The sequence below is a fragment of the Buteo buteo genome, chromosome 2, assembly GCF_964188355.1.
Source record: "Buteo buteo chromosome 2, bButBut1.hap1.1, whole genome shotgun sequence".
NCBI lineage: Eukaryota > Metazoa > Chordata > Aves > Accipitriformes > Accipitridae > Buteo > Buteo buteo.
This window is the reverse complement of record NC_134172.1, coordinates 54,184,539-54,210,506: the sequence shown is the minus strand read 5'-3', so window position 1 is coordinate 54,210,506 and position 25,968 is coordinate 54,184,539. Positions and strand designations below refer to the sequence as shown.

The 25,968-nt window shown below is 38.0% G+C and overlaps 1 protein-coding gene across 1 annotated transcript in view; it reads right to left on the bottom strand.

Annotated features, from left to right (window-relative positions):
• Nucleotides 1-25,968, bottom strand: part of CNTNAP2 (contactin associated protein 2) — a 1,269,587-nt gene that overhangs the window by 67,691 nt on the left and 1,175,928 nt on the right. The window contains exons 19-21 of the mRNA XM_075054733.1: nucleotides 23,820-24,065; nucleotides 22,199-22,332; nucleotides 8,546-8,639 (exon numbers count right to left, since the gene is read on the bottom strand). Coding sequence (XP_074910834.1) covers nucleotides 8,546-8,639; nucleotides 22,199-22,332; nucleotides 23,820-24,065 — 474 coding nt within the window. The remainder of the gene's footprint in view (nucleotides 1-8,545; nucleotides 8,640-22,198; nucleotides 22,333-23,819; nucleotides 24,066-25,968) is intronic.

Here is a 25,968-nt window from a genome sequence, read left to right as displayed (position 1 = left end):
ATGCCTTTGGCTTTCAATTTTCAGATTGTGTAACACTTTGTTTTATGATTTACAAGCCTTGAAGGTGCTCTCTGATTTTGCTGTCTATGCCATTATAATTTTATAGGGCCAGCAACAGGTTTTATTGATGCCCTTGGTGATCTTGTCATGTTCAGTTCCTCTTTTTGATCCTTTAAAGCAGCTACATTTGAAATAAATTACTACTAGATATTACACAGAACAGGTGAAATAGTTCCTCTCCTGTGGTAGGGAAAAATTGTCTAACTAAGACATGCCACCTTAATAAAATACAGAAGTTAGGAAAAGGTCACCCTAATTACTGAAGTTTAAGTTTTCATTTTATTCCATTACTTTTAAATAGTGTTATCACATGGTTTTGAATGTCAGATAAGACTTGTGCAAGTAGTCTGTTCAAAATGGCACTAACTAAATTAAATGTCTTTATGATCTCTCTTTTTTTTTTTTTTCCAGAGCCAATAGATGAATACTTTGGAAAGAACTGTAAAGCAATGGGATTATTTTCTCTGCAAGATTTTGTAGAGCAATTTATATGAAACAATCTTCTGAGACATCTTAAAGCATAAAGGAAAAGAACTTTATAATTTAGGAACTAGGAGACTCTTGCATTCTGTTACAGGCTGGTATGCATGCTAAAAGAGCATAAGGGGAATAAAAAAGGTAGTTGACCTTCTGGAGCTGTTGAATGCCCACAGATTTGAAGACTAGTAATCAGTGAAGTTTTTTTACAGAGAATAGTGCAATTAGCAAATGAAAGGGCAGCCACCAGCTACAAAGTATGAGATAGGGGCTGAGAGATGAAGAATGACCTGAAGGGTGGGAGTTAAAAGTTAGTGGGAGGAGATGACTCCAGCAAATTTTTGGAAGAGCAGAGCTGGCTATACTCATGACTACTGAGATTATCATAGCATCTAATTTAGTCCAGCTTGTCTGAGGTCTACCTTCTTTGTCTCTGGAGCTGCCAGATGGCCAATGCTGCAGCAGCTGAATCCTACAATATTCTGAAAAATGGGAAGAAGATACAGCATGGATGCTGAGAGGCAAATGGTATAAATGGATATTCTTGGCTTCTCTTCTTTATTTCAGTCCTCAAATGAAAGATAAAATTCACCTGGGCTGCCCTCATTTCTGCCTCGGAAGTTATTGGGGTGGAACTGGCAATTCAAAGTGTTTATGGTGTCCCTTCAGATGGGAGGCCTACAGATGGGAAATGTTCCTTTCTGAATAGAGCTTGTATGTAGAATTTCTCAGAGAAACCAGATAGGTCAAAACCTCAGAGATCTGAAAGAAAAAAAATATTTACTTTTACATTGGCTCTTGTTTTAACTAGAAGAGCTATCGAACATTTCCACCATAACCAGAAACGCTTCAAAGAGTAAGATATGGACAGATAGACAGATCTGAGGTCAGAGAGAGGCAATGTCAAATCCCAGAGGAGTTTCAACCAGGCTGATGCTATTATACAGGAGAAGGAAAATTGTCCAGATGTTATATTTTTGTATGATAATTCATGTGTGACTTGTGCAGGGGAGAGCACATCTTTAATATTCAACTGCTACTGTAGCAGGACGGCTCCTAATTTGACAATATCCATAGGCATTCTCCCTGAGATTACAGTACTGAATGTTAATGCTGGTGCTTAGAAATGGAGTAGTAGGCAGTTACTTTGAAGTAAATTAGTGGATGAATTTACTGCATGCTAGCTATTTTCTTCTCATTATCAGTCAAAGTAGGCTAAACTACCCTGCAGTCAGATTATCTGTCTACACTGCAAAATGAAGGAGAGCCACAGAGCAAACTCAAGCTGTGGAGCCCTGACTGCCACACTGCTAATATATATAATGAGGTGCTAATGTCATGATCATGAGAAGTAGTAGATACATGTCAAAGATATGTAGTAGAAGAATACTTTTAGATTATTCATAATCTATTTACAGCTCTGCATTATCTTCTAGGATCCAAATTTAAGAGCTTAGCAAAGTACCTTACAGTATCAGAGACCTAATTCTAAACTGGTATTTGATTCGACAATTTCTTTGACTAACATTAACTTCCTATCAGATTACATCATTGTCAAGCAGCATACCCAAACTGAGTGCCAATGATGACAATGCCTATGTCCTTCACAGGATTTTTTATCAAGCCTGTCAAAACCCCCTTTTCAATGACTGTGAATGTTCTCAAAGAAATGAGACGTTCATCCTGTGGCATGAAACAAACCCTCTAAGTGATAAACCTCTGCAGTTGTATGGAAACATGGACATTGAAGCTAGTTTTGAAAGTGTAAGATGTTTTTGGTAGGATGAATTATATTGTAGGTAATTTCTTTTATTCAGCTAGAAGTGCTGAAGCATCAAACTGCCAGGCTTGTTCTATGGAAAAGAAAGTATCTTATTTAGTAGTAAAAAATGTTACCTCTTGGAAAAATTGCCATTGTCCCTGCTGGTAGTTCAAAGGATTTTGAACTTTTGTCTCCTATTATTCAGCATCTATTTGTGGAAAGATGCCATGCAAGAAAAAAGCAGTTCCCATTTCTATACCTGACATAAGTCATGTAAGCAATGTCATTTATCTCCTACTTTTTGTGAAGTTTTTCTACATTCTCTCCTTTGCACACTTGAAACTAATTACTTGGCTAGATGTAAGCTGGTCTTACCTCCTACCAGTCCAAGGCAGTGAATGTCACAATGAATCCAGAAAAATGTCTCCTGACCAGTTTTCACTTTCACTGCACACCCCAGTGAAGAAACAGAGGAACTCCAGCTAGGGAACAATAAAAAGATCCTTTCACTGACATCAGGGAAATAACACAGCTAGAGGTGGATGTTCTACCTCTTCTTCTTGAGGAACAGTCTTTTGAGAAAAGACTCCAGGCCCCTGGGGTTGATTTCCAGGATGTCTCTTTAGTCGTAGAGTGATGGCAGCTACTTTTGTAAGAAGGAAGGCAGATCTGAAAGGTATTTCCCTTTTTGCTGCTCTTATTGGAAGTACCTGAAGAACACGAGGGTGAGGCAGAGAAATAAATGGAGCCTACAGAGATTAGCTGCAGGGACAATGGTCAGTTCTGAAATTGGTAATAGGTGTTATAGATTACCTGTACTATGTTGATTGTTTCCAAGTGGATACTTAGGTATTTTTGAAATTATATCATTTGATTTGGAGTGGTTGGTGGAGATGGAAAACAGACAAGGAGCACATTTCCTTTACTGCACATTTCCTGCCACTTTCTCAAGAACAACTCTTGGCTGATCTCAGTGTTTCTGTGCTCAAATATCCTATTAAGAAACTCTCAAATTATTTCTGTTTACCAGAATTATGCTTTTACAAAATCATGTTTAATTATGTGTAGCTAATTCTTTATAAATACATTTTAAAACCCAAAGAAATACTCCACTTTCAGTAATAAAGTACAGACTATGACATCAGTTCCCTATACAGCAAGTTGACATAACAGAAATGGGTGTAGGTCTTCAGAAAGGATGTGAAGGCAAACCTAAGCACTGCATCCAAACCCACTACAATTAGTGGGAAGATCAAACCTCTGCTTTATTCTACCTCAGTAATGAGTCTCAAGGTGCAGCCTAAATGAGAATGTAGATTCAGATCTGAACTGTGATGTATAACACTTCCTGTCACATTGTCTACTTTTTGTTTTTTCTCTTCATAGCTGGTCATCTAGATAGCCAGCTTTTCCCTCTTACCTCATATGCGTCAGCCACCAATGCCTAAGTATGTTTAAATAACAGATTAAAGAACTTCCTTGAAACATTAGCAATTCCCTTCTATCTTTTTTTTATAAAATCATTCATTTCTCTAGTGCTATTATTTTTATTACTACACACTCATGTAAAACAGGATTTTTCATTCATTGTCTCCTTCAGCTTTATTTCACACCTCAAATCATACTCCATTTTAACTGGGTGAGAATTATATACTGAATGCCTTTACCTCCAGTTTCCCAGAAGGCTAAAAATATTTTATATCAGTGTTTTTCAAGCCAGTGAACAACTGCGTTTTCTGGAAATTATTTCAGGAAAGCAGAAAACACCTCAACTTAAAGAAGAAGAAATGTTCCCTGATTACAACTGCAATTCAAAAATTTCTTTTTGTTTCTGATATGACCCTCCTGCTTTACAGAAAATATTGTGAACAGTTAGGAGGCACAGAGCTGTTTTGTCACCATTTTATTAATCAGCCATATTGTTCTAACACCTAGAGCAGAGATTGGTGCTGCATTGTGGTAGGTGTTGTACAAGTGATCATTTCTGACTGGCAGCAGATGAGCTATCACAGCAAGCACAGCTGTGGCAGAAGCGGCCGCTCCTATGCAAATAACACTAATAAAAATGGAAATAAGACAGGTGGAAGGTCAGTTTCTTAGTAAGATTGTTCCAGAGTGCTCTTCAAAAACCCATCTATCTTTACAAATAGGGCCTTGCATTCATTTTTGATGACAAATAAGAATTGCATAGTATGGGAACAACAAAAACTGAATGTAACTGATGACAGACTAGCAGTGAAATAGGAGGCTACTCCCATATTGCCCATTTAGAGAGTGTAATTGCAGGTCGGTACAAATTGTAACTTGATATACGTATCCAGACCTTCCATTGGAGCTAATCCCTCTGGGCCACTGAAACATGCCTAGCCAGTAAGATGTGAGAATTAGAAGCTTTAAAGATACTGGATTCTGTGTCTACTTTGCCCTTCAAACTGCTGCAATCATGTAACCATGTTAACTGCTCTTCCCTCATTCAACGTTACTCTGAGATTTGCACAGTAAAGCTGATCAATAGACGTGGTCAGTTGCACAGCAGTTTTACATCAGGAAATCCGTGTCTCTGCAGAGAAGTTCAATTTTTCTTTGGCAGAAAGAATAGAAGGTGGTTTTTTTTCTCTTTAGTTCCGATTTGATCTTTTGCTTAATAAAATATTCTATTTTGCAAAGACAGTAACATAAGCAGAGAAGAGGAAGCAAAAGAACCATATTCCCAACCTGCTAATATAATCCTATGATGTTAAAAAATGAAGTATTCAATCGCAGGGGTGTACAATGTATAACAAAAGCATAGAACGGATGACAAATAGCATCTTCAGAAATGGTTGTCTGAGGCTTAAAATCAAGTAGCACAGGAAAACAGAAATATAACCTACCCACAATCACTCCTTTAGGGTTGTCATGGTTTAACCCCAGCCAGCAACTAAGCACCACGCAGCCGCTCACTCACTTCCCCCCCTCCCAGTGGGATGGGGGAGAGAATTGGAAGGGTAAAGGTAAAACTCATGGGTTGAGATAAGAACAGTTTAACAGAACAGAAAAGAAGAAACTAATAATGATAACAATAATAAAATGACAATAATAAAAAAAAGGATTGGAATATACAAAACGTGATGCACAGTGCAATTGCTCACCACTTGCCAACTGACACCCAGTTAGTTCCTGAGCAGCCACTCCCCCCCCGACTCCCCCCAGTTTATATACTGGACGTGACGTCACATGGTATGGAATACCCCTTTGGCCAGTTTGGGTCAGCTGTCCTGGCTGTGTCCTCTCCCAACTTCTTGTGCCCCTCCAGCCTCCTTGCTGGCTGGGCATGAGAAATTGAGAAATCCTTGACTTAATCTAAACATTACTTAGCCATAACTGAAAACATCAGTGTGTTATCAACATTCTTCTCATACTAAATCCAAAACATAGCACTATACCAGCTATTAGAAAGAAAATTAACTTTATTCCAGCTGAAACCAGGACAAGGGCATCTCAAGGCCTTTCCCTGTGCCCAGTCTTTAAGTTAGCAGAGGAGCTGAAGGCGGGCATCAGTGATAGATGTGATTGCTTCATGCTTCCTGATGACAATCTTCAACTGTACCATAGGTATTTATGGGGCAGATATTATCAGGACTATGTTTACTCTTTCAACTTCTAGATATGATACTTGCTTTTAATCGTTCTTGTCAGGTTAGCATATTTATAAAGAGTGAGGAGAATACAAATTGTAAGTTCCTAGGTATTTAAAACTTCTCTTATTCCATAACAAAAATCAAATTTTATTCACTGACCTCTGCTATTTTTTTCTTTGTATACGTCTTTATTCTGAAAAAGTCTGTTGAATCCTATGATCAAGCTTCTGACATTAACAGGCAGAATACAGATATTGTTCTGTTACCAAGCTTCGTTTCTCATTTGGTAGGATCCAACTGTAGCAGTCAGAGGAGACTTAAAACTCTATTTTCAACCACATACATGACTGCAAATGAGGCAAATGTGAAGTGATGTGGGTATAGATCTGTAGGAACAGAACTGGTTTGATAACTGATTTTATTTGGACCTCTCAGGTGGTTATCATGCCTTTCAGTCACTGCCAATATTGAAACAAGTATCCTAGACATGAAAGATCATGTCATGGACCCTTTGAGCTGCCCAGTTCTTGCAGCTCCTTTAATCTCCATGAAAGCCTAAAAAAATTTCAGAATGTGAGTATTTAATCACAGCAAAGAAACCAGCACTAGGACATGGGGTTATGTGGGAGACAGCTGGGTGGACTTTGATTTTGTAGTGCTACCAACCTGCTTAAAAATTCAGCTCAGAAAGTGCAAAGACTAAACCTCCTACCTGTGTCACAGTTTCATCTATGTGGTTACATGACTATATTGCTAGTTCACCTGCCAGCTGAGGAATTCAAAGGAATAAGAAGTGGTTTCCTTGCAGAGTTCTGACTGCGCTTGGGGTATTTTAAATGAGTGTAGTGTAAACGATATTTCTTGCTTTCTTTCATTTTGTGTTTCTTCCATTTTTTCTTTTTACACCAGAGGCTACAGTGCATTGTTTTCTTCTGTGTTTTAGGGGTTTTCCTTTTCTTTCCCTTCACTCTTATTTATCTCTTATGCTGTAGTCTTTTCTCTGTTGTGTGCCTATCTCCATTTTCTCTCTCTCACACTCCCTGTTCAGCCTCCTCCAGAGCATTGCCTGATTAGAATGGCTGGGAAAGCGCCATTTTTGGCTGGATCCAAACATCCATTCAAAAAAGTTAAGCTTATTTACAGGGCTGAGCTGTGGAGGCAGTAGCAAAGGAAACAGAACGTCCCTTGCAATGAATCCATTATAGGAGATGGACACTGCAACACCCTTCAGCTGACAATCACCTGGCCTGAAAGAGTGAAGCCCCATTCCTTGCCTGCAGAGTTATTCCAGCTGCTGAATGCTCTGCCTCAAGTCCTCCATCTCCTCACTTTGAATTAACGAATGAAGAAGCCAGCAGCCTGGCTGAGGCAGACAGTCAGCTCCAGTCCAACTGCTCTAATTCACTGTGGTGAGGTAAGAATGCACCCAGTTTTCAGACATTCACCAAAATCAGACTGCATCGTCTTTTGTATATCTACAGAACTGACTTGGAAAGTACCAGAAAATAGTTCATGTTTCTCTTGCTAACCAACCATTTTAAAGGCTTTTAATCTCCTATTTCACAGAAGGTCAACATGTTAAATTTTAGAAACTAAACAAATGGAAAAGTGTATCTTCAAAAAGTGACATTAGCTATGTGCTTTTCCACTTCAAAAATCAGTGCACGGGGTTCACAGATTACTGCCTTACAACACTAAACAAAGAAAAGTTTACAATTTTCTGGATTAAACCCTTCACTGCAGTTCAAGCAACCACATCCCTGTACAAAGCACTTAGAGGAAATAATATCAAAACCCTCTTATCTCTGAAAAGGGGAAAAAACCCTCCTTAAAAGCTGTAAATGTCAGGGGAATAATTGCTTCCTGAAGTGAGTAACCCTGGAAATTCATGTAAGATGCCAGTAGTGGAAAATTTAAGCAATGAAAGTAGGATGGCCTGAAAGTAAGGCCAAGCCAGTTTAAGATGCATCTATATTGCCTCCTAAGTTCAGCTGGGGAGCTGGCCAGGAAGCTGCTGCATTGGGAAGTAACGATGAAGTCCATAAAGAGGATGGAAAATGTATAGATGAGTGTTGCTGTAGGTGTTACAGACTTCCAAAGGACCTTGCTGGTGGGCCTCACAGCGAGAAAGTGACAGTTTTGCCAGAGTGATGAGGGACAGTTAGTGCACAAGAGGATGCATTGGGTAAGAAGGCTGACTGCATGGATAAAGGCATTATACAAAGCATATGATCATTTCACAGTGAATGATAATATTCAAATTAACTTCCATATCTCCTCATAGAAGCAGTAGTCTCAGTGATTTCCTTGTATTCTCTCCACCTGGCACTGAGGGGGTAATGAAACTTTACAAATACAGTATTACAAACATCTCTTTACCCGTATCTGTCTTTTTCCACGCATTGGGCAGGCAATCACTTATTTGTGTGCACATCAGCCTATGTGACAAGGTGAACATAACCCTTCCTTTAGGTAACTCCAATATCACCACTTTCTAGTCAAGAATGACATGTGCAGCAAGTGTCCTGCTGCAAACACGACATACATCAATGTCCCACGTGCTTATGGTTTTCAGTATTCTCTGAAAATACCTAAGAAAATAATCAGTTATAAAATGAAATCTTACCTATAACTTTTCCTAGGAATAGTGCCTTTGGGGAATTGAACTGAATGTCAGATGCTGTTGGCAGGCTGTAACTTGTTGGAGGATAGTGATCAAGCTGGGGAAAGAGAAAAGAAATTATGAGTATTTTGAACTGATCTGCCTTCTTACAGTGCTACTGAATCAGGTCTACTCTATGGAGCTTATGCCACCACTTAAAACTCTGTCTGATATGTTCCGCTTTCATTTTGATAAAGCGAAAATGACAGTTAATGCCCGCCCTTCTGTATCTGCCATCTCCACAGTTCCCAAGGTCTGGAAAATACCTATACTGGACATCTGTTTGTTCTGGTTGCTGTAGAATTACTTCAGCTTTTGCTTGTGTGCTTCAATATGATTGCTAAAAAATAACAACAGCATCAGCATCAACAATAAAACAGCTTATTATTTTAATAGAAAATTTCCACTTGGGACCCATGTTACTGCTAAAGCTAGATTTAAATAGCTGAGAATTTGAGACTAATGCAGGTGTTGGGCATTGTCCTTTTCTCTCAGAAAGTCATAAATTAATAACACATACTTTTTTTGCACTTCATGTTTATTATTTTCTTGTTGAAATGTTGTTTAATTTAATTGTGATGACACCTAGTGAGACCTAAAAAAATAAATTCAAGAGTAATCAAGTTAGCTAAATAGTTTAATCTATAGGAAATTCATATTTTACCCAATATGACACACCAATCACATTACATTAACATATTTTTTCCCTGGTTTTTAACTATTTAACAGAAAAATGTGAAGAGAGAGGAATAAAATAAATTCCCTATGCTTAGTAATAGCACTATTAAGATAGTTCAATACAGCTCAATAGTTTTGATGTTCACATTTCATAAAGGTAATTGAGGTGAATTTTTATCTTTGTTGTTATTTATTTTCTTGGCTTTACATGTTTATTACACAGGCTTAAAGAGGGCAGAACAACAATTGTTTATTTTATTCTGGCCTTACCTTGGCACAAATCAGAACAGAAACTTACATATGTGATTTAAGACTTCACAGGGTATAATAGACTGCAGAAGTAATTCTGGAGAAACCACAACACTAAAGGGCATACAATTTTTTCACGTATCTTTTTGCCATATTTCTGATTTCAAAATATGATTATATTGGATTAGTTTGCTTTAATGATAATGCAAATGTTCAATTCAGTGGTTAAAAGTAAATGAATGGCAGATACCATAGAACTGAAGGGCTGAATCCCCTGATACCCTGGAATACTGTGAGCTCATGTACTTGGAAAGCCTACTGATGTCATACCCATGAATCTGCAAAGGCAATCATCTCAAAAAAACTATAACAACGGGAAAAAAGGGGTCCTGTCTTTCTTATACTGCCCCATAAAACCCCAAGAAGAGAAATGTATATAGAAATGTATATACATAATAGACAGAGAGGGAAAATGTTCTCTGCAGATGACAAAAGACACCTAGCAAGTACTCATGTTCAGAAATGATTTTTAATTGATCATAACTAGTTTTCACACTGATTATTTAAAATTTGGCCATGAATGTTTATTAGCATGACTGCTGGCTATTTCCCAATTTTAAACTGTAGACTTTTGAGCTAAATATATGGAAAAACATAGCTCCCTTTTCTTACTCAGAAACTAAGAATTTTCAGTTTGTTTAGAGTATCTTGAACAGCTTTTCTCAGATTTTTAATAAACAGCAGAAATACATATTTTACCTGAAATTAGAGTTATATAATTTCAGCTAAAAAAGTTATTTTTGAAAGGGTGCAGTGAAGTGAATACAAAGAGTTAAAATACAAACCAGATCTCCACCTTAACCACAGCAGGTCCTACTAAGTACAAACTCCAGTTAAGTGCTTGCTGCTGGTTTCCCTGGTGGAACAGAAATCAGTGTTCCAGCATCCATCTCAAGTGTCAGACCTGTTGTCAATGGGCGCTGCAGGCATATCAGGTGAAAAAGATACTACCTTCTTATTTCAGAAGACAAATAGGAATGGCTCAGAGCTGTCATGGTGTATACCAGTATGGTTATTAAACTAAAGGTATAGACTTTAGAGAGGCATATCAGCAAAAGACTGGTGAAAAGAGTGATCCACAAAACCCTGATTCTCCAGCCTCTCATATGTCAAGAATTTAACCTCATCTAACTTCTTTGCCTGCAGTGGAATTATTTCTGATGCATTCTGATTGCACAGGATTCATCTTCTAGGTTCTCCTTTTGTATGTATGACTTAAAATATGCTGACGTAACTCTGATAAAATAATCTGGCGTACTACCACGTACATTGGTATTTGTCGATATCATTGACATTAAAGTTCTTCCTTTTCCAAAATCAATTTGGAGCAATGTTTAAATATTTCTTTTTATTGTGACTTGGAATCTGAGCAGTGGGGTTGATCAGATCATCATTAATCTGATAAGAAACTAATAAATCATAAAAATCATCATCAATCTATCATTTCATTTATCAATGTATTGTGGGTATGCTAGAGCTATAGCCATGGTCTGGGTGTCCACTATCAAGTAACTATTAGGAAAAAGTAATAAAAAGGTCATCCCTGCCTAACGTACAGGCTGCCTCTACCTGAGGATGCTAATTGTGTCTGCAGGACATACCTGAAAATGAAAAGTCAGTTCAAACGATGAATCACTGTGACCATTTACATGCACAAATACAGAATATCAAATCCTGCCAGCTGTGGTGGGGTGAAACTCCCTTTGTCTTCAGTTAGTGTTCAGGATGTGGAAAAGCTGGTCCATAATGGATTCCCCTGGCAAATCCCTACACAAGCACAGCAGGGAGGCAGAGGCAGACCCATATCCATACCTGCACACTGGAGTCCTCCAGTGGGACTTCTGTGGCAAAGCTCAAAGAGAGAGGCTGCAGCAGGGCGTGCCGGTGGTGAAACCATGCAGCCTTCTGGTGCAGCCAAAAAGGAGTCAAAGATACGAGCAGGTGTGCCCCTCTTCCCCCCACCTCGGAACTGTTTAGTTAGCAGTGATCTTGGCCAGACTGAAAAAAATAAATAAACCCCTCCAGAGACCTTATCTCCTCTTGGGACTTCAGTGTGGCAGAGCATATATACCATTGTGGTGCAGGGGCAAAAGATCCTGTCACGTGCAGGAGCCCGGGGTGGCAACAAGGAGACTAACGCTGTGTTACGTTGCCGGCTCTAACACATACAGCCAGTTTACTGCTTAGAATTATTAGTTTAAACTGGGCTCTTGTACTGAATCGATAACTGAATCAATCTACCTACATAGATATTCCAGATCTCATTGAAGTCAAGGAAAGATTTCAGAATGGGTTCAGCTATTAATTGTTTAAGGGTTTAACGACTCTGAAGTTTTGGGTTGTTTTGATTCCTGGTTGAAATAAATCTCCATTTAAAAACGGTTGATAACTGATTGCCTGGCCTTGCCATCAGCAGGGGCAAGCATTTCTGCTTAGCGATAGAGCCAGCTCCTGCTCCACTGCCAGCTCTGGCACCTCCTGTCCCACGGGGGATGTCCTGTGGGACAAGAGATGCCTGCATTGCTTTCCATGGCCAGCTTTGAGCTATGCCCTTCTCTAATCCTGGCACCTGAAATGGAATGGTGCACCACCAGACACACCAGACAACAGTGAAGGAAGAGTGAGCTTTCTGTGCGCCCACTTTTATTGCTTGTCTTTGTTCGAAACTAGCATTATCTAATAAAAGAAAACTTTTTTTTTTTTTTAGAGACACGTCACCTAGGATTTCTTCTTAGGTCAGTGAGTAAAGGACCAAGCTGAATTCTTTCCAAAGTTGTGCGTGACTGCCATCCAGTGGGTGCTCAAGTGTAAGCAGCTAGAACTGAGCAGCCTGCAGCCTTTGTATGAAATACTAGGCTATCAATTCAATGTAAGACACATAATGAAAAAAGAATTACTACTGTCAAATGATATTTGAAAAAAGATATTACATTATTTAATGAAAATTAAATAGAACCTCTGCATACACAGAGGTTGATGTCATGAATTTGTATTAAATTACAGTTTTTAAATTATATTTAAGATTTTTCATTACATCTACTTTTCTTTAAAAACTCATTAATTTCGTTTGAGCTTAATATAAACACACAGTGTGGCTTTGAGCGTTACACAGATGAAAGTGGATGGCAGTTTCTGAGGAACTTGAAGTTTCAGTTCTCAAGTCACGTCACGCCAGGGCAGATTGTCTTTATCTGAAGTTGCTGGGATTTAAGCAGAAGTTCAAGAAAATGCTATTTCTTTTAAATTACTATTCGCTTAGATAATAAAACTAATCTTGACAGGAGCGCTGAGATTAACAGACATATCAATGTTGGCAAACATAATGCCTACATCACCTTAGTATTCTTGGGAAAAAAAAATATAAAAAGATATATATGTAAGGTATATATACATAAGCACACATTATATTAACCTTGTGGATAGATCTACAGCTGTATCATTGTCAATCCAGCCTGTGTGTGTGTGTGTGTACTGCTACAAAGCTAAGGTTTTTCTTTATGCTGAAGATATTTAAAAAAAAAAAAAAATTTCAAAATGATATGGAATAATAATGCTGTAAGGCTTAATCTCACACCATCTGAAGTCAATACGCCTTTGCTATTGACTTCAGTAATAACAGCGTAAAGAAGGGGCTGTGTTATCATCATGACCAATATAGTATTTCTCTTCTGCTTTATTATGATTTATCACCCATATTAAATACTTCTCTAGACATGGACAAGGGCTTTTTGTGTTAAGTGCTATAACATTGCATAACAAAAAGACAGTTCCTGCTCAAAAATGTCTACAAGGTTAGAATACACTAGGTGTGAGAGCCCAAGCAAATGACAAGTTGGTGTGCAGGTTTTTAGATGGAGCTCCTCCTGGTGTAGGAGAAAGCAGGAAGTTGACTATGAAAATCAAACAGGAGATATTATGACTTCTTATTGGTGAAATATAGATGATTATTCCCCTGCTGAAAGGTTAGGGAAAAACTTACAAACAATGTTTTTAATATTGTGATATTTGAAAATATTTTCTTTTTTTTTTTTTTTAACACAACAGAAAAGGAGCAGATTCAGGTGGCAATCGTGTAATTCCTCAGGCTGATGAAAGCCACTGTTACTGCAATTCAGCTCCTTCCTTAGTGTGGCACTGGTGCTTCACTGATCTTTTTCTCCCAGGTTAGGTCCCTGACCCAGGTTATTGTAGATCAGATCAGAGCCAGAGCAAGGACAAGCCAGAGACTGTAAATGAATAGTAGATCCAGAGAAAAAGGCAGGACCATAAACCCAGCATTTTTTACTGGGTTAGACTGTCACAGACCTGCAGCCTCACTGCTCATCTGGAACACAGGAGGAGGCACATACCTCACCAGCATGATGTGAGGCAAACTTAAGGCTTGCATTGTGCTTTGAGCTCTTCAGATGAAATTTCTATAAAGATATAGTTAATACTGTTTTAGGAACCACTCCAAATCTCTTTTGTTGGTTTAATGCATTGATTTAGCCTTTTGCAGGTTTGTTTTTTTTTTAAAATAAATGTCAACTGCAGTCTTTTATAATGAAGTCTCTTTTTGCACAGATTTAAATTAGAAACATGATCAACATGGGATACAGACACAGAAAAAAACATAGATACATTGCAGAAAAAATAAAATAAAGGTTTTTTTTCTGTTTAAAAACTTGAATCCTTTATGTGCAATAAGCTTGCATATATTCTTGAAGCTCCTGTTGCTCTGATAAATAATGTCAGGGATAATTTGCCTCACTGTAAAAAAATACAAAAACTGGGATAAAATTTAAATGGAAATGTAGATACATAACTCAAAATGTAACAGAAGCACTGATAAGGAAAAGGACACTATTTAGTCTGGCTGCCTTCAATTGAAACAATTCTCTGATGCTTCTTTCACATATCTGTTGACTTTTTATTGCTGTCTTTAATAGATGAATTACAACAAATGTTAAGAGAAGCAATAGCAGGTCGTATAAAGCCAAGTTATTAAAATTAGAGCTCTACCTCAGGTACCTAATGATGACTTTCACAGAACATTAATTTGTCCAATGTGTGCTACCATATAATGGAAAGCACCTATTTCACGTTAAGTTTTGACTTTTTTAGGCTTAATCTTAGACTCTGAAAATACTTAATGATACTTTTGTTCTTTCCTTGTTTCTTTAATTCCAGTAAAAATGATGCCAAACCAGCAACCATACAGGCCAAGGAAAACATACACATGCATCAGTGGAAATACATTATAAAAGAAGGAAATAGTCTCAGCGTAAGCCAATGTAAGTAATGCATGTTGTGAGGTGGATAAGCCTGCTGATATGTTCTGCAGACCTTTGCTCTGCTCTGATATGCAGACTGAGGTGCTATCAGACTGCACCATGCTTGTGCCCTGAATGCCCAAGCTTTATTTCGAAAGGAAACGGGGGTGTAGGGTGAGGAAGACATTTCAATTCTGGGTCTTATCATGATATGTGGCCTAGACATAACCAAAGTTTGGGACAAGACAACTGAAAAATTCCTCTGAATCCAGCAATACGGGCTCTGCTGAAAATATGTGAGAAGGATGGATATGTAAAAGAGTTCCTCTCCTATGGAGTGGTTTTACAGAGCAGAAAGTAAAGAATATTCTTTCAAAAGACCTCAAGGTTTGAAACTATCGCAGCTGATGCAGAGAGAGGGTAAAACTTTTGTAAAAGTACATACTTCAGCATCTGCCCCTGCACTTCTGCAACAGCTACAGGGAAGGCAGCAGGCTCAGGTTTTACAACCATGAAACCACAGGGCGAGATGCTACCCCCAGACGGGGCTCTATGGATCATGTTTTCCTCACTGTATATCTGCTGGTAAGAGAAACATCTGACTCCATGTTCTAATCCTCAGGGTACGGATATTCAACCTTTTGCTTACTGATCAGTGAAAGGAGTTCTTGTTTATGAAAATATTAATCTGACTTCCAGCTAGCTGGAATTCGATGGGGATGTGCTGACTTGGCAGATGCCCCTGACCAACTCCATTGTGCACAAAAGGGAAGTAGAAATGGCTCATTTATGAGCTTCCTGCCTACCCCAAACTGCTGTCTTTACCTGAAAGATTGTAAGTCACACTGTAAAATAAAGAAGTTGACTAAATTCAGTGAAGGATGAAATCAACAAAACTGCTAGGAACTCATGGACATCCTGTAAGCGCAAAGGAACAGGTAAGAAAATTATTGGTTGGTGAATTATTCATTAATTTCTGATTCTGATGCATATGATTTAAATTCTGTTCTGCTGTTTCTTGCTGTTGTTTACAGACTCTTTTGAGAATCGAACACCTAGTCTTCTGCAACATCCGTAACATCATTATACTTGAAGGGAATTTGAAAAAATTGCAAAGATCAGGGTCTGTATTTCTTCATATTTTGGAAAACAGATGGAGTTTAGGGTTATAAGAATGAGATACTATATCAATATAAGCTTTATTTTATTTTTAAAATTGCTCATATCAATAGCTTCTTATGCTACTTTCTCACCTATTTGTGAAAAAACCTGTATTTTCAAATCTGAGCAAACCCCATTTTCTTGTGACTTCTGATTGAGAAAAGAGCTTGGCAGCTATGGGTTAACTGAGTGCTAATGCATTAAACATGCAGATGTAATGTATGGTTCTGCTCTAGAAAATGGTCTGATTTTGCCTTCCTGTTGCACTAGCATTTTAAGTAATACATTGCCATTGCAGAATGGCAATACATAGTGGAAATGACGTATCTCCAGGGATTTTAAATAATTCATTTCAGCAGGAAGGCCTTTACTATTAATAGAACAAATGATTTTTTTTTTCTTTAAAGCAAAACCTGCTTGGAAATCAATTAAATATGCTTTTAATATAATATAATTGCCTGATGATTAGAAAAAAAGCAGAGGGCTACAGTTACATTGATATTAACTATAGTTTCCATGTTTACCTGTGGCTAGAGATCTGGATATTTAAAACATGTTTTATTCATGCCAGCTGTTATGGAATTTGTAAATAGTGTCTGGTTGTTTTCTTTCAAATCATGAACAGTACTTCCCCATTCTCTAATGGTCAGTGAAATGCCAGTTAAACCAGACTTCAAATAAATCAGGAGTCTAGACAATTTACAGCACTATCCAAAGGATGCTGTGGCAGCATGTTTGCCCAGAAAGTGAAGGAAATAAATAAATAAAGATGGCATTTCTACATCATTTTGATGGCATAAATACCATTACCATGTCTAATCCTAGGGTAAAGATTTCCAAAATGTGACTCAGTGTGAGCGTTTTCAGAGAAGAGTTATAAAATTTTTTTATGGCTCAGAACTTATAGACTTCTGATGGTAAACTAAAATAGTTCAATTTATTTAGCTTCTTACAGACAAGATGAAAGGTGTTTTAATCAGCATCTCTAAGAAAGTGTGAAGGGGAATGACACCTGACACCAAACAATTCTTTCATCTATCAGGCATAGACACAAAGATCCTAAAGTTAAATGCTGAAGTCTACAGAATTCAAGCTGCAAATTAGGTGCAAATTCTTCACAGGAATGGCACTTAAACATTGGAAGACATGGCCAAAGTATACGGTAAATTTTCTACCATTTGAAGTCTTTAAAGCTAGATAAAATGTCTTCCTAGAAAATGTGTTATACTGCTATCATTTTTTGTGTTAGCTGCAGAAAATGATTTGGTGAAATTTTATGACCTCTGTTAAGCAAGAGCTCAAACAGACCAATCATATACTTTTGAGGCTTCAAAATATATGAAACACAATAGTTAGGTATGATTCTATAGCAACAATAATGATAGGAAGTGAAATTATAGCCCCTATCATAGACTGAAGTCTATGAGGAAGTTCCCACTCCCTTTAATGAGATGAAAATTTAACCTATAATTATAAAAATCTTTGATATAATCATTGCATTTAAGCTTGGGATTATATGCAGACTGCTTTGCTCTACTGCACCCATTTTATTTTATTGCTATTATGTTTACCATTTTATTTTGTACTTCAGATTAGTTTTGAATTGACTTTCTATGATTTACATTTTTTAAACACCTAGAGTTTGCAAATGTTATCTCTTTTCAAACAGTGCAGAGTTCCAAATGGAAATAAGAGAATGGACTTGCAAAAATCCTGTTTCTTCTTCTCGGTTTCATTTGGGCAAGAGTCAAATATTTCATTGATTATTTTTCAGAGAAGATGTGTATTTCTACTGCATGCCTCTGGTGAAGCTGGAAAATGGAGATCTGTACAAGTAAATTTTCTGGATTATTCTCAATCTTATTGTCCTGGGTTCAGCTGGGATAGAGTTAATTTTTACAGGAACCTGGGAGGTGGGGGGCATAGCCGGGGCAGCTGACCTGAACTAGCCAAGGAGCTATTCCATACCATGTGACATCATGCTCAGTATATATATAGGGAGCGGGCCGGGGGGGGGGTGGTGGATCCTTCTTTCGGTGGGGGAAGTGGCGGAGCGTCGGGTCCCGGGTGGTCAGCAGTTGCACTGTGCATCACTCTTTTTGTATACTCGTTCATTAGTACCGTTGTTGTTGTTGTAATTCCTTTGTGTTGTCCCAGTAAACTGCCTTTATCTCAACCCTCGAGGTTCCAGGTTTTTTTTCTTTTCTCTCCTCCGTCTTCCCCCCATCCCACCGGAGGGGGGAGGGAGGAGTGAGCGAGCGGCCGCGTGGTCCTTTGTTACCGGCTGGGCTGAAACCACGACACTTATCAACAGCTGAGTTAAGGTCAAGATTTCCACAAAGCCTCATAATTAAATTCAATTTGGATGGAGACAGCACTTAACTCTGTGAATATTTGGTATTGTTGTGTATAGCTTCTCTACCACAGTTCTCCATATCATTCAAGCCTGAAAGAGAGAACTGTCAGTTCTCCTTCCATACGGTCTTCTGAGCAGATGTGCACCGGCTGCTAATAGTTGTCCTGAAAGTATATGGATGGGTTTGGGACACTGGAGTCCTGAAGCAGTTGCTTAAGTCTAATCCTTTTCAGGAACAAAGAAGGCCTTAGAAGCTGTGACTCATAACCCATTCCTAGAAATGGCTTTAAAGCAGGTATGAAGAACTGGAGATCTGTTGAGAATGTACAAGAATATCTTAGTACGGAAGATGAAAGGTCCAGTCCAAGTCTGTTAACTATATCAGCTCTATTCCACTGAAAATTAAAGCACATCACATAGATATTTTTTTTTTCTCTTTTTCTTTGTAACACGCTGATATAGCTTTGTGCAACAGAACAGAAACATGTATGATCCAGGTTCCACCCTTATTTTACTCTGGGGACATGTACAGAAGCAGGAGTTATGAGTCTTGCACTAAGGATACAACTGTTGCAGTTCTTTAAGGTACAACTTAAAGCCTGCTGGAATCAATGGAAGGCCTTTCACTGACTTCGGTGGGCTTTGGATCAGAACCTCTGCTAGAGAGCTTTTGTCCTTGGCTTTCTTTAAAGATTTTACTGATGTGTGAATAGCATTAATCACCCATGAATGCTTGGTAAAGAGTGATCTGGTTTTTATGATATGGAAAATACCCTGCCAAAGCATGAAACCTTTTAATGAAGTCAAACGAAGTAAAACTTGCCCTCCATGACCTAAAGCTGAGCTCTTGAAATGTCATTTACTGGGATAATACATTCCCCATCTGTCAGTCTGGGCTTTTTCTTGCCACAGGTGAACTAATGCAGCCTTAGAGGTATGCCATGGTTACTAGTATCTGGTTTTTTACTAGAGGTAAGAGATAGGAATTCTTATTAGCAAATGTTAATTTTGCCCACCTCATGGCAACAACAGAAAATAAGCAGACCTTTGTCCCTGAATTTATGTAATTTGGTTTTCCTGACACCTACATCAACTGTATATCCTTAATCTTATCCTTGAGAAACCACTGGCATCACAAATTGGAGCTTGTTATTCAATGTAAAACTAATTATTGATTTGTCTGAAGTCAGTGAATGTAGAAAGCTGAAATATAAAAACTTTTTGACAGAGGCTTTGCTACTTCCTTTAGTCTTGACTGTCTTGGTATGTTAGGAATAGGGAATGTAATGCTAATGAAAACAATTCACACTAAATATTTGTTCTTGTGCTTATTTGTTACCTTAGGGATAAACAATACTGCGGATATTTTTACTTCAAAGCTCACCTGAAATTCTGATTGATTGGACAGTAACTCTGTTTTTATGTAAGTAATCAGCGGTCTCCTGTCTACCAGCATCGGGTGAGGTCTCATAGAGTTCAATAATGAGTCTTTTACTGTATTTATATATAAATGAAACTCCTGAGAATCATGATAAAACTCTGGTTCACATAGTTCATATAGTAGCAATTTATTGCCTGGCTGCAGATTTTTTAAATCTCTCTGGCACTACAGGGTTATTACAGTAAGTTAGAAAGACAGGTATTCTAAGTATGAACTTGCTGTTAAGATCTCTAAAATACTGAGTGCTCTTGAATTGAAGCTTTGATGAGAAATAAATCCTTCTTGTGACATTTTTATGCCATGTAGAGATGTGGAAGCGTGAGCAACAGCACCTGGCAAGCAAGCTGTCTTCTTTAAAAGCAAGCAAACCAGCTGCTCATCAGGTTGGAGAAGGATTTAGCAGGAAATAAAAGTCTACTCAAATGTTCATTGCTCAGATCTGCAAGAGAAAACTCATGCTTTATGATTTGCTCTCTGGATACTGAGAAAAATTGTATTTATATCTTCTGTATTTTGAGACACCATGAAGAGTTTATATTTGAAAACAGGACTCATTTTCAAGTGAACAATCTACTTAGCAGATCCATTTCTGTTCATATTGGTTCTCTCATTTACAGAATGTAACCAGATAAGTAACAAAATCAACTTCCTTATGGAGAATAAACAAAATTCGATAGAAATCTTCTGTTTCAGGATACGGTAGGGGTAGAATTTCTGAATTTGCTTTGTATGGGTCCCTCCTGTCCCTATTCTTGCATGTGCATCAGACAGTTCATCTCATTTAATAAGCCTCACATATATCTGCTTTCTGATTACATGAACCAGCTGTGTTTTAAGCACACTGACTAGATTAAGAAATTTTTACCTCAGCAGAGCAACGCTAACCAAAATGTTTCTGGCTCTTCAAAGCCCTAGATAGATAGTGGTCTCATAAAACACTGGGAAGAAAAAAAATTGTTGGGCCCCAAATGTAGGTGAGCTGATGCAAGACTGGGATACTTAACTGTGTACATATTTTCCAAGTGGCCAAGTTATCTCATCTGATACCTTCAGAAAAGAATTTATTTAGTTTTACAGCTGCCTAAATCAGCCAGCTATGACTCCAGAGGAAACATGCCATACCTCCCCAAAATAGAAGCATTTAGCAGCAGAAGGGAACCTAACTGTAGGTCTTCTTTAGCTTCCATTTAGCAGTAAGAGAAATAAATCCAAATACAACAGCATGCAAGAAAGATGCATATATCAGTATATACCCCTGCCAACTTCCAAAAGCCTGAAAAGTGTTTGGATGTATCACCTATATATTTTTTAGATTATCTGGCATTTTGCAAATAATTTTATGACAATTCCACTTCAATGCAACCAGTGTAATTGTGAGTACTGAGAGCCTCAGTCAGTTGACATTGTAATGCACTGAAAAGGTTTCCTTTTGATGCCTTGAAACGATAACTGTCAAGGATCTATTTTAATCTTTAGGTAGATAATACTGTGACAGCTACTATCCTTCACCTTTTGGCTTGGTTCCCAAGGAGACTTCCCTTTTTATATTTCATTTGTTATTTGTTTTGGTTTGCTGCTTATGAATTATCAAATCCAGATTAATCTATCCCATCCACCTGACCCTCCTGCCAACAAAACTGTTGTCATACCCTGCTGCAACCTCCATGTTTGCAGATGTGACAACCAGGGAATGAAAACAGAGTGCTGTAATGACCACAGAGAGAAAGCTGCCTGGAAATATTGATTGCTTCTTGCAGTGCTCCCCTCAGTTATTTAAATAGTATTATACTACCTCAAAGATTTGTAAACAGAGATACAGAGAGATGAAGGTCCTGCCTGTGCTGTACCAAAAATGAAACAAGCTAGAGCTATGCGCCTTCAGTAATACTCTCTGACTCCTGTCACACAAACACTTTAGCATCTGTTCATCTTTGCAGAACAGCTCTTCTGATTTGACTGGACTGCAGGGTAAATTTAAATTTAAAGACATTCTCATTTGCAGACTAAAGACTTACGGCATGATATTTAGTTATCTGTGCATCAGGCTCTACTGCCATTTAAGAAGCTGTATGGTATCCCTCCTGGCTTCCAGCTGCTGCTCCAGAATGGTGCAGGTTTATGCTACATCCCATGTTATCTATCAGCCCAGATGTCTCTGATGCCCTCGAGCATCTACAGTGACAGCTGTATTAGCCCAGCTGTGATCACACTGGAATGAGGATTTCAGAACAACATGAATTGATGCAATAGAGGGAGAGAATAGCTTTTGTTAACTCCTAGGAGTGCGATCAGCAAGCAGAACCCCATCTACTGTACTTTTTATTTCCTAAATTGCACTCATGTCTTCAGAGGGATGGAGACCATTAAGATACAAAATGCTACAAGCTACAAGTAATGGAATCAAACAACCTACAACTTACCTGCAGTACTATGTCCCGTCCATTCCGTGTGATGTTAACAGTATGGGGCTGTCCATTAGCCATGTTTCTGTGGTCGACATCAATGTTATATGGCTCTTTGGTACCTCCTAGGCTGTACCGAATTTGCAGATTCCCTAGTGAAAGAAATGTGAAAAGCACCCTCAGGTGTTTTGGTCTTTATTCACCAGCTCTTTTCCCCTCTTTACTTTCACATACAACTGTTATCATTTTACACTTAAATTGCTCTCAGAGCTGGTCTCTGCAGTAGGAGAAGAGCTAGTCTTTGAGACTATAAAGCTACTGGGCTGAAAACTGCTTCTAGTTTATAGCCCAGAAGCATGACAATGACCAGCATCTCAAAAACAAAGTGTTTGTAAACACTCTAGATTGCAAACCAAACAAATTGGAGCTATGCCTTGAACAATATAGACAATTGGTACAAATTTGAGTACATCAAGTAGCACTTGTTGTGATTATTATCCTTGCTGCAGTAAAATTCTTTGAAGTTATACAAAACATGATGTTTTCTAAAGAATAAACCATTGATATGCATTGAATAAAGGCAAAATTACAACAAATTAACACTGACACAATCTACACAAGGGACTTTCTTGCTCTCACATTTCATTGCTGTTGACAGGTGACCGTCTGGACTTTTATGGAAGTTTAATAATATACGGTGAAATGAAAACTTCAGGTTATACTGTTAGAAAAGTATAGTCAAAAGTGGTTAATTGATATTCATGACATACTGCCAGACATATTTTTCTTTTCTAAACAAAAGTGAAGTGTCTGCTCTTCTTAACAAATGTTAATATTTGATTAAAAGGAAGGATGTTTGAAAAGGGAAATGCAGACCCCATTATTGATCAAAACTGGAAATATTCTGGCCCCAAAGAGCAGCCTTAGACCTTTATAACTATAGTTATAAAGGGTATGATGTGGGATTTCTCTCATGCACCTTCTTTCTTCCCCATGAAGTGAAAAAAATGAGTGGCATGTGAATACTCATTAACTTACCCCATTAAAGAGAACAGTAGTAAAATCATCCTAATTATGATTTTCATGCGACACTAAGGCATTATTTGGAATCAAAGTATATTCAGTTTATATACAGTTTTAATACTGTAACAGCTAATGGTCCATATCCAACCTTCAACCATCACCAAAATGTTTAGGACCTTATATGCTGTGCTACATCCATATTTTAGCCACCTCAGTGGGTATCCAGATTTTCAGAACAGTACATTACACTTTCCATGGACTATTGGTGATATTGCCATGAGTTCAGCAATTAAGGTGCCTACATATGGTTGCCTGCTTGTCCCCTCCATAATGCTTCTTCGTGGCATGGATCTGATTGTTATAGCAGGTTTTTTGTTTGGGTTTTTTTTCATTTTGTTTTGAGAGGGAGTGTTGACTAATGAAATCCCAGTAAATTGAACAGTTATATCAGTACAAAATCTAGTGCAGCAGAATACAGGTTCAGGTCCCACGTACTTTACTTTTACATGACAAGGGTGAAGAGACTTTCTCATTAGTTCAGAGCTTCAGCTGAATGTCAGCCTGGTGTTATTATCAATTGTGCCTTCAATGGAGAAAGCCCAGAGCAGTTGCTTACCAGATGGCTTGACAAGCACAGCCATGAAGTCCTGGGTATAGGAGCTGATATACAATAAGACACAAGGTGACTTGGTGGTACTGAAGCTGAAGCTGAGCTCTTCTTTATTCAAATTGAGGTCAGGTGCTGTGGTCTCAGGATCTGTAGAACTCAAAAGTGTTCGGCTAACTAAATCTTTCATGCTAGTCCCTGGGGAGTGGAAGTTGTAACGAAGCCACATTCCCTCTTCAAAAAATGCTCCAACATCTTAAACATAAGGAAAAAAAAAAAGAAAAAGAATAAGATAAATTAAATGTGCTAACACATTTTGGATGAAACATATTACTATTGACTTGATCAGTACTAATCTGTGCATGTTTCTACTGCTTCATTATTTAAGCCCTTTGCCAATATTTTTAGGTCAAGAGCCTCACTATTTTCCAAGGAGAATGAAAAGGACCATCTCCATTTTATTGGTGGGTACCTGGATTCACAGAGCAAAGGAAAGATTTCCTTTGGGTCACACAGAAGGTCTATGCCTATATCTCGTATCAGTACTACAGACCAGAAGAACCATGCTTTAGATTTATTCTCATTCAAGTCTTGCAGTAGATAATGCTCCAAAGAAGGAGATACAAGGAAGAGAGATTTAAGGGACACAGTAAGCAAACACTGTCAAGAAAAAGGAAAACCAGCAATTCTGACCAGCAATTTTGAGTGGATTTGGAAGTACTTCACAAAGGAATTGATGCCAATTCCAGCACCTGAAAGATTTGAAATAGGATTGGACACAATGCTAGAAAGTTATCCACAGCTAGCACAATCCTTCATGAGAACTGCATGACCAGGATGCCCTTATGGGAGATAAAATTAACCAGGGACCTTGACTCAGTGGGGAACAAGGCAAGAGACACCTGAACTGCAGCTCCCAGGAGGTGCTACCCAGACAAAATTTTCAAACCGATCTGAGACAAAATGCCATATTTCAACACTTCTGACAGAACATAAAACTACTTTTGGCAGAATTAATACTTTCAGCAGAAAAAGCATTGTTATCACTTCTCATAATAATGCAGTCCTGCCTATTTCTTAACATTAAAAACATAATTCAAGGTTGACATTCTTACAGCAAAGGCTGACTTTGACAGCCTTCTATGGGAAACACAGCACAGTTGCCTACTATTGGTAGTCTATAACCTACACTGGACTGGCTTTCTATGGCAGTCACTTAGTGACACTGTGGTCCTGGATAGGCTTTGCTGTCTGGGACAACATCATTAAAGGAAATTTTTAAATTACATGTGAACTTAATTGAGAAGGTATGTTCATAAACATTTCATAAGGTATTAAAGAATGATGAATAAAGAGTATGAGCACAGCATATGAGTACTGTATTTAAAGAACAGTTATAAGCAATGCTTAAAGATGTGACCAGTCTTTAAAAAATCTTTCATCATTTACTACCTTCCTACATGATGCAAAGTTGCCACAGATTATACAAAGTTGCCCATCCAAACTTCTGAAAAATCAACATACTATCTTTATTTTAGAAGAAACTTTAATTTTTATTCCCTTTTAGCATTTGGAGTCTTCACACAATTCTAAGCAGTCTTTATCTCAAAACATATGAAGCAAGATGTCCATTTTACAAGCTGTGCAGTGACACAGAGCAAGTCAGGAAAGAGTCTGTAGACTTTATTCAGAGTAGCCAAGCAGAGAAAAGATAAGAAGACAGGTAAAATTATAACAGAATTTATTGATGCTCCTTCCCAGAATTTTGCTAAATCCAGTGCTGGAAAAGCTTTATGTTTTCCTGTCACCATACAAAAAATTTCCAAAACTCAAAATATCGTAGTCACTGTCACCGTGCGGCTGTATAAAACATGGAGTCAAGTTGTGGTCCCAAGGCGCTATAAATAATTCGATCATTCTGATAGATTTATAACTGTCATTTTATAGGATAAACCTTAAATCATCCTGAAACAGTTACGGGAGAGGCAATTCAGTTTAACAACTATATTTTGCAGTAGACTCAACTTAAGTACTCCTGGATTAAAAGTGAAAGGTTCTATCCTGAAAATACTTCCCCAAATTGTGGTGCCTTCTGCCGTTAACAGCAGTGTTGAAAATAAGTGTTAGCACTTACAAATCTAAAGCAGTATACACTGTA